Consider the following 13367-nt stretch of genomic DNA (forward strand, 5'->3'; position numbering starts at 1 on the left):
CAACCTTACACGCATTCTACAATAAGCCATTAATCATAAATCAGAAGTTAGAAGCTGGAAATTGTCCAGACTACTGTGACAATCGTCAATTTCCAGCTAATGGCTTATTGTAGAATGGCTATAAGTCCGGATCTACGATAGGTGTTTTAAGATTTAAGCCGTAAGAAATTGACCAACAGTCGAATCCGAGGGGAATAATCGACTGTGATTCGCCCATTTCTTATAACTTAGGGCCACTGTCACCAAGCTCAGTTGATCTAACTAGGCCAATTAGTCCATCGGAATTAACCAATCGCATTTGTCATTTTGTTTGAAGAATTGACAGATTGGTCAATTCCGATGGATTAATTGGCCCAGTTAAGTTAACTGAGCTTGGTGACAGTGGCTCTTAAGGCTTAAAACCCTATTGTAGATCCAGAGTAAGCGATTGTAGTACCGAATGTACTCAATATGGCGATTACCAATGCAATACGGACAATATACTTGCCGTAATATACGACAATATACTTGTAACGTAAGACTCGGAACTCGTTACTCCGGGCTGCCCATCTATCGTTCTCGATAATACATGGCGATGTCAAGACGTTCCAAAACGTGCGTACATACGTGGGTGATCACGTAGGCGCGTTGTTTTTTCCATCGCGAGATTTATAACGATCGTCGAGTATACTTAAACGCTTCTCTAGCGGTGCAAGTTAATTTCGATAGTCTCCCACAAATGTGTGACTTCGTCCTGATATATGATATGATAACTGTAAAGAAAAAAGAAAGATAACCTGTCCCCGTCAAGGCAAACGCTGCTGTAAATAAAGCCTCTTTTTTTTTATTCTTGTAATAGACGGCGGTTTAAATTAATTCACGTGTCTGCGGCATTTCTCTTATTTCGTCCTTTCGGAGTCTCGTCACCGTCACGAGGCTCCGCACGCGGTACATACGTTGGATCACGCGCAAAGAATGATCTTTCGACCGATAACGATAACATCTTATTATTAGTTTACGAACTCGTTGAACAAACAGCGATAACGCGAGTCATCTATGCGCTCTACTTGCGGTTAGTTGCTGCTCAGAAATAATTATTGTTACAAGCATCACGTTGCAGTAAATAACATTTATTTTAATAATTAGAGTTGATTGCTCGCGAGAAAATTGTATAAGCGAAAAAGAGAGTAAAAACTGTGCGGTATGACACCAAAGATAGTCGTTGTCGGTTCGTGCATGATTGACTTTACCTGGTGAGTAAGGACGAAGCTTTTTTGCACGTTGCAAAAGTTGACACTGTCTCGTGGTCGATCGATCTCTAATTATTAACATTACAATGTGATTTGTGTTGTAAATATTGTATAATTGCGATAATAAATATAATTAGAAGTTGCGCAAAGAAAGATGCTTTCTGTTTACTGTGATTGTGCATTGCAGTAATTTATATAGTTCTGTTTAACATGCCTAATTGAAGAAAATCTGATTATATATATATATATATATATAATAAATAGCTACAATCCGTATCGTAATATTATCATTTCTTTATGGGAGATCCGGATTCGAATCTCGGCTGAGGTATTTTTTGCAATAAAATTATTAAAAGGTTTTTAAGATACTTATTAACATCAAATTATTAATATTCTTATAAAGTGCTTATTAGCATCAATATTATTAAATTGCTTGTCAATTTTAATATACGATATCACTATTTTAGTTTTGTTCATAATTGCGTTTTAAGAAAACTGGAAAAGATTTCGACGCGCGGTTTGCAGAATTGAATATGTATAAATTCACATCAAAATTTTGAGCACTAAGGCCGGAATCCATAGTCCGTTCTTAATCTCTCAACCAAGGTTGTCTTAAGATGCTAATACGGCTCTCTGATTGGTTCATGCACTAGCTTAAGACCATCTCGAATCTTGAGCATCATCTATGGATTCCGTCCTCTGATTCGCTTTGACCGAATACAGAATTTCTCTTAATTAGATTTATTCTCAACGGTCCAACTTCGTTATAATTTTTTAACGTTATTGCTTTTTAGTTTCTCTCCACGGTTGCCGAAACCTGGCGAGACGATAATCGGGACTAGATTTGAAAAGAAATACGGTGGTAAAGGTGCCAATCAGTGTGTAACAGCTGCTAAACTTGGTGGATCTACAACACTTATTGCTTCAGTAGGCATTTATTTTTTAGATGGAGTCAACGTGTCACTTCTGCATTTGGCTTTTTTGTTTTTTAAGTCCACTTTAGGCGATCTATAATTCACGACTAAATTCGGGATAGAATTCTATTTATAATATTGCGTGTCGTGTAACCAGTGTTGCGCTTAGACAATTAAAAATTATCTAGATATAAATAAGATAAATCACACAAAAATGCATCTTAGATAAGATGAAGATGATTAACTTTATTAATCTAGATAAAAGATGAAATTTAAAAAAATTTTATCTATTATAGATAATTTTTAAGATAGTTAGTTCTAGATAATTTTGTTTTTAACTCACTATTAGGCAGTGAAACGATTTATGTCCAATTTCTTCACCTCTAGATAACTTTATCCAAGAGATATCTCCCAGGATACAATGGAGATATCTTCTAGATAAGGGTATCCGCAACTTATCTGGAAGTGTAGAAATTGGGCATTAGGATACAAAAAATGCATTTATATTTTCATTAATCTTTATTTTTTAAACATAAATAATAAATAATAAAAGTTTTTTTGAACATTTCGTTTAACGAACGATTTCTACGTGGAATTAATATTTGTTGTCCACAAATAAAAAGGCGCTCTATTAGCGTTGATAATCGCAATGATGTGTTATATTTAAAAAAAATTTGTTTGACGTGTGGATACAAATTAAGAATATCTAATTCCTTAGATTTATCTTCTAAATATGAAAGTACTTCAATGTCGCTTTGAATTATGATTGATGTCATACTAATCCTAGTTTTATCTATATCATAAAATTTTCATCGTACTACTACTAGAAGTTATATAGAAATTTTTTTTACAATACTCTTATACAATCTTAGTCAATTTGAAAAATATTTTATCTAAGATAAGATAAAGATAATTTATATTTTTAATAATACAGATAAAGCCATTTCTTCATTTATATAATTATTTAGATAATTTTATCTAGATAACGGAAAACACTGCGTGTAACATAGAAAATATTTGAAGAAGTTAAATACATATAAAATATGTATCACTGATATATATTTTCTATATGTGTGTATTTTACTTTTTCAGATGTTTTCTATGTTATATACACGACACGCAATATTATACATAGAATTCTATCCCGAATTTGGTCGTGAATTATAGATCGTCTATAAAGTGGGCTTTATAGTATTATATAACCTATTCGTTTTTATCCAATATTTGTTTATATGATTTCTCTCTAATTAATTACGGTTTGTTGCACAACTTACATATTCCTTATCTCTTATCACAGTTAGGTTCCGACACGTTTGCTCAAGAATATTTAGAGATTTTAAGAAAGGAAAATGTAGACGCATCTCGTGTGAAGATACAAAGTGATAAGCAGAGCGGTGTTGCTCACATTACCGTTGCTGAAAATGGTACGTTTTAGACGTAATAAAAATATAAATCAGAATCTTTTCGAGTGCTTCAAAATTGCAGTTTACGTGGAAAAACAAGTAGCTTCGATTCTGAATAAATCATTAATATCATTAGAACTAACGGAATTAACTTCTAACTTCTCGTTAAGATCATTTCTTTGGTCCCATCAGTAAATAATCGGGGCACTTTTCGAATAACGTTCGTAGGTGAGAACAGCATCGTAATCGTGTTAGGTGCAAATGAATCGTTGACTCCGGAACTTGTGGATTCCGCCGTCGACGTGATCCAAAGCGCGAGCATTTTATTATGCCAGTTTGAGGTGCCGTTGGAAGCCACGCTGCATGCGTTGAAGTTACATCGGGGCCATGGTTCGTTCCTCGCTTTTTTTTTCTCCATGTAGAAATATCTGAACACTGCATCTTCCTCTTTCTAAGCCGTGTTATCATGAGTCCTAAAAAAGATAGGATTAACGATATCGCGGTTACGAGAGAGCTATGAATACAATTTTACGTAAGCGTAACATGATGATAGGACTTTCTATTGTCAACGGAGCGCCCGCATTGGAAAACCCTGATCCGGAAATCCTTAGATTATGTGACATTTTCTGCGTCAATGAGACGGAGGTACGTAAACAATTAGTGCAATTGATAAGATAATGAAGACGATTTTTCTTTTTTTTTTTTTCAATATAATAGAGTCAATTATTCTAAATAACAATTAAGCCAAAATTGGAATGTCTTTTGGTAAAAATGTCTTTAAGATGATATCTAAGTTTAAGAAATGTCTTTTAGGCCGATATTCGTAGTCTATTCTTATTTTAAAATCGCCTTAAGATTATAATACGATTCTGTGATTGGCTTATGATATTTTAAAATTGTATTTAACAAAGGAGATATACACTCACACACATAAACACAACCCGAAAATTAAATAGAATATTTTGAAACATTGTATACAAGTAGAATAATAACAGTGTAGAATAGTATCATAACACAGTTACAATTATTTTTCGTTTATGCCACATTACGATTGGAGAGAGTAAAATTACTCCTTAAAAAAATATGTAGATTTTTTGATGGAATAATTGCTGATGATGAAAGATATCGGAAAAAATTTTAACAAAAGTTGCATCTCTTTTTTTATATCTGTAAAGCTGCGTATAGATAAATATCAAATAATTCATATTTTCTGCGTTACTCTCATCACCAATCTTTAAAATTGAATTTTTGTGCTTTGTAAATTTATGCGAAAATATGTCTCCATAATTTATTTTTATATGTTATAATCAATTTATATATTACCTATTTAAAAAAATTCATTGAATTTTTGAAGTGCGCCTCGGCAGTTTTGTTTATTAAAATGGTTTTATAAAGCGATATTTGATTATTATTATTAATATCTCTTTATAAAACCACTTCAGATGGCTTTCAATTATTTAAACAAACAGTATATATATAATAATTACATACACACAACTGCATGTAAGATACAGAAAACTAATTAAAATTAATCAGTGACGTATATGGGTCTTAACAACAAGATATACATTACTTGAGGTGTTATTTTTATCAAACTGCTTTGCAAATCGCACGATAAATATGATATTGGAACACTATTTTAAATGACGCAAAGTCTGCGTCATTTAATGTAACAAATGATCAATAGTCATTATAAATGACGCAAAGTCTGCGTCATTTAATGTTAAAATAGAGTTCCGTGCAATATCTTGTGGATAGTTTGTAAAATTATCTAATAATATAACACCTCAAGTAATATATGCGTACGTTGCTGTTTTTATGATTCATATACGTCACTGATTAGTTTTAATTAGTTCTATCTTTCGTGCAATTGTAAAGACATACTGTTTTGCTTAAATAATTTTAAAGCTGTCTGAAATGTATATTAATAATAATTAAATATCACTTTATATATAAAACCATTTTAATAATCAAAATGTTAAAATGTACTTAAAAAATTCAATAATTTTAAATAAATAAAAAATTAATTGATTATGATGTATAAAAAGAAGCTACGGAGAAGTATTTTCATATAAATTTACAAAACTTATATGACAAATAAATAATAAATATAATAAATAAAGTACAAAAACTTAATTTTAAGGACGCGCGCGCGCGTCAAGAAAGAAATGTAATTTTTTTAAAACTTTTTTTCGATATCTCTCACCGTTCGGCAGTTATTTCGTAAAAAAAAAATTTACATTTTTTTCAAGGGATGATTTTACCTTCTCAAACCGTAATATGGCACGAACAAAAAATAGTTCTGTGTTACGGATGAACTATTCTACTTGCACACAATGTTTCAGAATTTTCTGAATTTCTGGGTTGTCTAATTTCACTTGTTAGATGATTTTAAATATAAGAATTGATTGAATACTGGTCTTATAAGATATTTTACACTGAGAGAAAAATATCGAAGTATTGTAAAGCAAATGTTATTTACGACATTTCCTCCGATATTTATTAATTATGAAAAAATTTGATTGTGATGACGAAATATACATTTCTGTGAAATATATCTTATTAATTGTAAAAATAGACGGTTTATTTACTAGGAATAAAAAATTTTTATTTCGCCGTATTTTAAAATTAAGATTTATTTCAGTGGAATAAATATATTTCAAATAAATGTTTAAGTATCTTTTTCTTGTGTATGTCCAGAATTTGGACTTTTGTTTTCTGAGATAATAGAGCCAAAGCATTAGGACGTCTGAAATACACCAAGGACTCCATTACGCTTTTGTAGGCGGAAATTATGACGGGCATTCAACCTGTGAACCTGTCGAATATACAACAAGTAGCGGACAAGTTCCTAGCTAAGGGATGCAATGCAATCATCCTTACACTCGGACCTCTCGGAGCTGCATATGCATCGAAAATGAACAGAAACATCACGCGAATTTCCACTACTGAGGTCCACCCTGTAGATACTACCGTACGTATTGCATACACAGTGTTGTAGAACTGTCGTAATCACGATAGATTTCATGATGAATTGTTTGAGTCATTATTCAACAAAATTGAAGAATTCGTTCTTTTGAGAAGACATATGTTTTAATAATTTAATTATTTGATAACTTGATGAAGTGTCTCAGAATTATGTGATAATTCTAAGACACTTTCTATAAGTTTTGTTAGATTTAACGCGGTCATTTTCGTTCTATCATTTACACGTACGGTCCGTACTTCCTGCTTATACAAATCTTGTAAATTGATTCGTAATTTCTTTCTCACGGTCGGAACGGTGAAAGTATTTGATGGTATTTTCCGGGTCACAATCTTTTGAACGAACAACCGGTCAATTTCCGGACTGGACTGGGACGCTGATTCACTTCTAGTGATTCATTCAAATGATTGGCATGTATTTAAAACGGAATTGCTTCAGGCAGCTAAGTGTAATGGTATGCGATAGGGTGCCGGGGATGCATTTTTGGGCGCGTTCGCATATTTCAAGGCATATCATCCACAGCTGCCGATGGACGAATGCATCAGGAGAGCTTGCACGGTCGCCACGTACTCCGTTCTTAAATTCGGTACACACGCGAGTTTTCCAACGAGAAACGATCTGCCGGCAGAGTTATTTATATAAACAAAAAGGGAGTTATTTCGAAGTGTGTTATTTATAGATTTGATGTTTTATCTCTTTCATTTGTACATCTGATATCTGTTTTGTGGAATCTTTTTAAATTGAATATTTGCAGAATAAAAGTAAATATCAAAAGTTTTATGTACAAAGTGCGTAAACATACGTCCCATTTCCTAAAACCCGAAAAAAACTTAAAAATAATACAGTCAGGCGTTATAATGCAAATTAATGCAGCAAATTAAATTGATGACAATAAAATACTTAGTGTTCACGTATATAGAATGTAAAATCAAAATATATGTAGAATTAAAAGTCGAAATACCCTATATGCATGTCTTATTTGTTTTTTTAATCATTTAGAAAACCGGTTTCATCGTTGATCTCCTTCGTGTAATTTTTTGCAATATCGTCGACGAATATATCAATTTTTTTGCAGTCAAATAGGATTCGTCCAAAAATTCGAATACATGTTTAAATAACAACAACATTACCATAACATAAATAATGTTGCAGAACAAATTTCTACATCAATCTTGCAAAAAATGAACGGACTTAGAAAAAGTTAATATTTATTCTGGGATATTAAATTTCTAATCTGCAAAATCGGGGATCAGCTTTATTCTTACTCTCCTTTCTCTCTGTTTTTCCGACATCCTGGTACCATCTGGCATTGTAACTAAAGTCCGAAAATAAAAAAAAGGAAATTAATGTATTCTTATTATTTAATAACTTTAATATCTCAATTTTGAATGAAGAAAAAGTGAAATGATAGAATTTTTTACAAATAAAAAAAGAAATAACGATAGAATAGTACAAATAAATTATGAAGAAAAATTTAATAAATAGCTGAAGAGGAGTAAATAGAGATTTGATTATTTCAAGTATATTTTTTTAAGATAAAAAAATGTGTTTAGCTGTATTTATCGCATTAGAAAATCTCATTTATTAATATTATGCACATCCGTTCGTAACGATCGATTGAATTAGTACATTTATCGAATTTTTCGATATTTTTTGTCCAAATATATTCGTGCGTATACACGCGCACACATGTTCACGCTAGACGGAAAAAAAATAACGGTAATGGTAAGAGTTAGTGAAAATGCTAAGCGCTTTTACGACATGTGTGTGTTCTCCGATCTTTAAAAAAAAAAAGAAGGCATGTTCGGGTACCCCGTCAGAGTGCCCGATGATTCCACCTCAACAGGTTCACGCGAACGTACAGCAAGAACGGCATTATTCCAGAGAGGGAGAGTGATGGAAGGGATAAGCGTTCTTGCATGTAAATGTCATTTTAAATGCTTTCGCAAAGTGGTGGCAATTTTTAATATTTTAGCCGCGTCGCGATGACAACGATAAACCTATATCGCTCTCAGCGTCTAAAATACCTAATACCGTCTCAAACAGAGATCTGAAGATAATGAAGCCTGTCTGCAGCTTCATCCGGGATGCGGGCCTACGAAATCGGGAATAAGATGATTCAATCCCGGTGTTTTACCTTCCGCAGTGTTCCTTCCATAGTGTCTCACTGGTAATTCCACGAAGTGCCGAGTTTAGGAAAAAATCAGCAGTACGTGCGTGACTAGGTCGATGGTATCCGAGGCGCGCGAGCGTCAACGCGGGAAAATTATGCCGCGCGTAAACGTCAAAAGGGAAAGGCGTTGCGTTACTACTTTCGAAGTAACTCCCCTCGCGTACTCTCGTCACGCGTAATCGTCATCGTCATCGCCATCCTCGTGGTGCTATACGTGAGGATATTGCTGAAGATGAGATTCCACGAAGCACGAGACACTCGGTCTCTCCTCTTTCCGCTATATGGGCATTACACCAAGGTGTGACGTCAATGCCCGAGGTTGACTAGCGATACTAAATCTATGTTTAAGGGAACAGCCAGCGGCGGCAGAGGCGGCGGTAGCGGTGATGAGGAAGATGGCAGGTTCATCGAGAGGGAACGAGCTTTGACGTCAAAGAGGAGGGCGCGCATCCTCGAAGAAGAGGAAGCTGCCGCCGCCGCCGCGCGACCGAAGAAATTCTTCTCGGGGCCCCGGCCCCGGCCCCGACACCGGCACCCAGGGGCTGCACAAGATGCGAATAAAAGGAGAGGGGGGGATTAGTCATGTCTTCGTGTGTACCGGCACGCGCAAGCCCCCGTTAAAGTGGGGCAACACCACCCACGTTCGCAGAAAGGATAAAAAATCCTTCGGGGATCAGGGAATACTCAGTTTTGAGCAAACCATTAAGCGAGACGATCGAACCGAGACGAAGAGAGACAATCGCCTTGTCCCTCGATCTTACAAGTCCGCGTTGAGTGATACGTTCGAGGGAATCTGTCGGAAATTCCGAAAGTCACCGAGACTCGCGTATATCTTGCGCTGGTCAGTACCGCATGCCAAACTTCGACTGGCGAATCATCACAGAGAATCGTGCGATACCCAGGCTAAAAAATAGTTAGATCGTCGAAATATTATCAACTTACGTCACATGATCGAAATATCCGTCAAACGATCGGTCAAACCTGAAAAATTTCGATTCAAAGTACTCATGTGTCGCGTATTCACGTCTTCCAGTGTCTCGCTGAGATTCGCTAGATTTTGAATTTCAGAAGAAGCTCAAAAACGAAATAATTCCGGAAAATAATCCATTTCCAGTGGGAAAATTGATCGATTAAAAGTTTTAAAAAAATCTCATTGAATCACAGTTATCTCTGATTGCAATCGTTTGATCTGTTATCATATTTCCATTACGATTGCATTATTACTCGAAAAGTGTCCAAAAGACAAGCTGACATCGTTGATAGAGAAGGATATTTAAATTAAAAGATATTATTCCACTGTGATTAAGAAACGTGATAAAAACAACGTTAAAAAATAAAAAAAAAATCCCAGATTGCGTTGGAAAAAAGTTATATGTGACGAAAAGCAAATCTTGGAAGAAGCTGAGATCCATTCCAGGATATAGAGAGTCAAGGAAGAAGAAAAAGAATAACAACGACCAACGATAAAGACTGTCAATCTTCGAAGAGGTCCTTTTGTGCAAATTTTGAACTTATAGATCGACACAATGGCGATATTCAGCATCAGATCTTGCCTGCCTGTTCTGGTTGCCTATGTCATCGTCAACATACCGCTCGTTCAAGGTCGGAGTCTAAGACGACGACACGGACATCATTCTCATCCGAATTATTACAATTTCGAGGAATCGCTGCCAAGAGATTTATCAGGACGTCTCGATGACGATCTGGAGTACTATCGCGATTTCCACAGACAGAAGAAAAGTCGCGAATATCCTCAAGTTCTGGATCGTTCCTTGGAGTACGAGGACTCGGAGGAGCGAGTACCAATGTCCTTCCGTCGACATAAGCATGAATACGGCTCGAGAGATCGCGAGTCTTTACGAAAGGATTACCTGCGCAAGCACGACTTTGACGCGCTCTCGATGAGATTCGTTGCTAGGAGAAAACGTCACGACAAAAGGACTGTCGTAAATTATCACAAATTCAATCCGGAGGACGTAACCTGGCAATTCGAAAATCAACCCAGGATGCAAGAAAAACTTTTCGAACTGGAAGTGAAGCAGGCGCAAAACAGCTCCATTTGCAACTACACCGTGGAATCAATTCCGGACACCCGGGGTTCCCGGGTACCGAAGGATCTGGAGCACGTGAAGTGCAATCACATCGGCAGCAGTTGTCAGGGCACCGGCACCTATTGCTGTATACAGACGTACAGAAACATCGAGGTATCCTATGGCGACGGCGACACGGAGCGAATGAAGCTCTACGTTGGTTGCGTGTGTGCCCTTCAGGTCTTCAACAGTATGATGAGCTCGGAGATATCCATCAGTGATTGACACCGAGAACTCGCTAGGGTAACTTGGGGAAGACAGGGGAGTAGTGACGATCCGCTTCGGTGATGAATTCGTCTCGGTGGCGACGATCACTGGCGGTGATCTTCAGACCGGCACGAATCGAGCGAGACGCGTCTTTGAAGAAGACGGCGATTGAAACTAAGCAAAAAACGCAACTGTATTGTCGCGAATGACCTTGCAATTGGCAATCCGTAGACGAATGGACATCTTTCTTCTTTTTTTTTTTTTACATAGGAACTTGTTTGAAGATTGCGTCTAGTGACGCGCGAATACCGGGAACTTGGTAGATTTACTTAAACGTTTGACGTTAGAACGACGACAGGGAGCTACGGAACTGCGGCGGGACGGTGGGAGGAGAAAGTTACAAAAGAGCGGAACCGCGGCGTGCGCGTACGAGCTCAATATGGTCTCTTCTTAGTTTTTTGCCCCCTTCGTTCTGAGACCATTCGCAGTCGATAATATACATGCGTAGCCAATTAAATCGAGCGATCGTTCCTCTGACATCATTGTAACACCAAAAACAATTGAAATAATGGACACTAGAGTTAGGATAATAAAGTCGGTAGGTAGCAAAGCAAATCAACATACATTCCTAAAAATTCACAACTCACTTTGAAAATAAATTCAGAGTGTCATAAGAGGAAGAAAGAAAAAATTAGTAAATAAATAGCAAGAATTATTTTTTGTGCAGGAAATTGCGCTGAAAGAGAAGCAGAGATTGGTGCAAAAGTACCACAGTTCCGTTCCATCTTTTTTTCTGCAAGACCTTTCTGCGGGCCTCACGTTGAATTGCAATGTCTGAGCATCTCTCGGATAGTATATAAGATACCGATTCAAGTGCCGTGACGTATAACGTTGCCTAACAGGAATAAGAAATTATTGTTTACGCTTTAGGTATTTATAGATTCTCTCGGCCGTGTTGTTGCCAAACAATGTGATAAAACACGTACTCGATCACAACCAATCGCTCAGGTAGTGTTAAATCCGGTCAGACGTGCACGTAGCACGTACCCGAATGCAATTATCATCGTGCATTCATCACGCGCGTCGTTTAGATGGATAATGATAATTGCAAGAGTGAATCATGAATATCCGTCGCGATTGACGCACATTATCTATTTATTGCATACATCTTGTACCATCCCGTCTATTTATTTTCGTCAACATCCATCCATTTACTTATGTTTATCTATTTATTTATTTATTTATTTATTATTTATCCATTTATTTATGCAGGTATTTATTTCTAACCGTTTATGTGCAGAATGTAACGAGAATTTATTCTCAATCTATTCAATCAAAGTGATATCATTTTTTCGCAAAGAAATAAGCAAAAAGCTTTGAGATAATTACGAGCGAGGCGATTACGGAAGGCGTGTACTTGTTACAATTTACATATGTTAATTGGCATATAATGTGACTGATGCAATTTAAGATATCGAACATGTGATTTACATGGAACTTACTTGTTTCTACATATGCAATTTTAGCTTATTTCTATGATTTTTTTATATGTATATGTATTATGGAATAAGAGACGAACAGTATTAAATACCGATAATTTGATATCGATATAAAATTGTAATTGTAAAATTATCACACGCGTGTACTTTTATACTCCTGTAAAAGATTATACTGCTGTGGTTTAGTGAAAGGTAAACAGTATTAAAATAAAAATGTTTTTCTGTAATAATTCTGGCATCTCTTCTGTATTTTTCATAAACGCTCCCTATATTATATTAAAATTACGAAAAAAATGTTCAAAACTATGTAATCCTTCAATTTTTCAGAATTAAAGTGGCGTGAATACAAGGATTATTTATGTTTTGTTTATGACCAACGGTTCATGCAAAATATTTTAGTTTAAAAATATATTATTTTATACAATTTTTAAATTATCATTAATTTAATTATAATTAACTTGATTCAAAAGGAAATATTAAAATTTAAATATCCAGAAAATACTGTGAAAATACGCTGAAAAGAGAAAGAATTTCCATGTTCCCTCTTACTTGTTTTCGTACGCTTGTTCTCACATTACTTTCCCTAAGTATTCCTTTTCTTTTATCTACTTTTCCAAGTTTCTTGTAATTTTTTACTCTGATGTTCCTTGTCGGTTTTCGTTACATCGAAAAAAATGCATGTGTGTATATATCGTACATTACAACAAGTTACGATTGTTGCGATCTTCGATTCTCTCTTCGATAAGAACAGCTCTAAGGATTCCCCGCATCTTTCATGAAGAAGTCTCGGCGAGCCGGTTTCACCGGCGTCAGGAAGCCTAGTGAACAGACGAATCAAGTACTTCTTCCGCAAGTGAAATCCTCAA

The 13367-nt window shown here is 35.6% G+C and overlaps 2 protein-coding genes across 2 annotated transcripts; both read left to right on the forward strand.

Annotated features, from left to right (window-relative positions):
• Window positions 1–979: 979 nt before the first annotated feature.
• On the forward strand, window positions 980–7411 carry LOC108732101 (ribokinase). Its single transcript, XM_018462743.1, has 7 exons — window positions 980–1232; window positions 2024–2156; window positions 3441–3567; window positions 3775–3936; window positions 4100–4191; window positions 6332–6520; window positions 6998–7411. Exons 1-7 carry the CDS (start codon window positions 1183–1185, stop codon window positions 7172–7174), a joined length of 930 nt encoding a protein of 309 aa, XP_018318245.1. The 5' UTR covers window positions 980–1182; the 3' UTR covers window positions 7175–7411.
• Window positions 7412–9874: 2463 nt separating this feature from the next.
• Window positions 9875–11188, forward strand: LOC108732102 (uncharacterized). Its single transcript, XM_018462744.1, has one exon. It carries the CDS (start codon window positions 10232–10234, stop codon window positions 11018–11020), a length of 789 nt encoding a protein of 262 aa, XP_018318246.1. The 5' UTR covers window positions 9875–10231; the 3' UTR covers window positions 11021–11188.
• Window positions 11189–13367: the final 2179 nt, after the last annotated feature.

This window comes from Mycetomoellerius zeteki, unplaced genomic scaffold (assembly GCF_001594055.1).
Source record: "Mycetomoellerius zeteki isolate Tzet28-1 unplaced genomic scaffold, Tzet1.0 scaffold145, whole genome shotgun sequence".
NCBI classification, from domain to species: Eukaryota; Metazoa; Arthropoda; class Insecta; order Hymenoptera; family Formicidae; genus Mycetomoellerius; species Mycetomoellerius zeteki.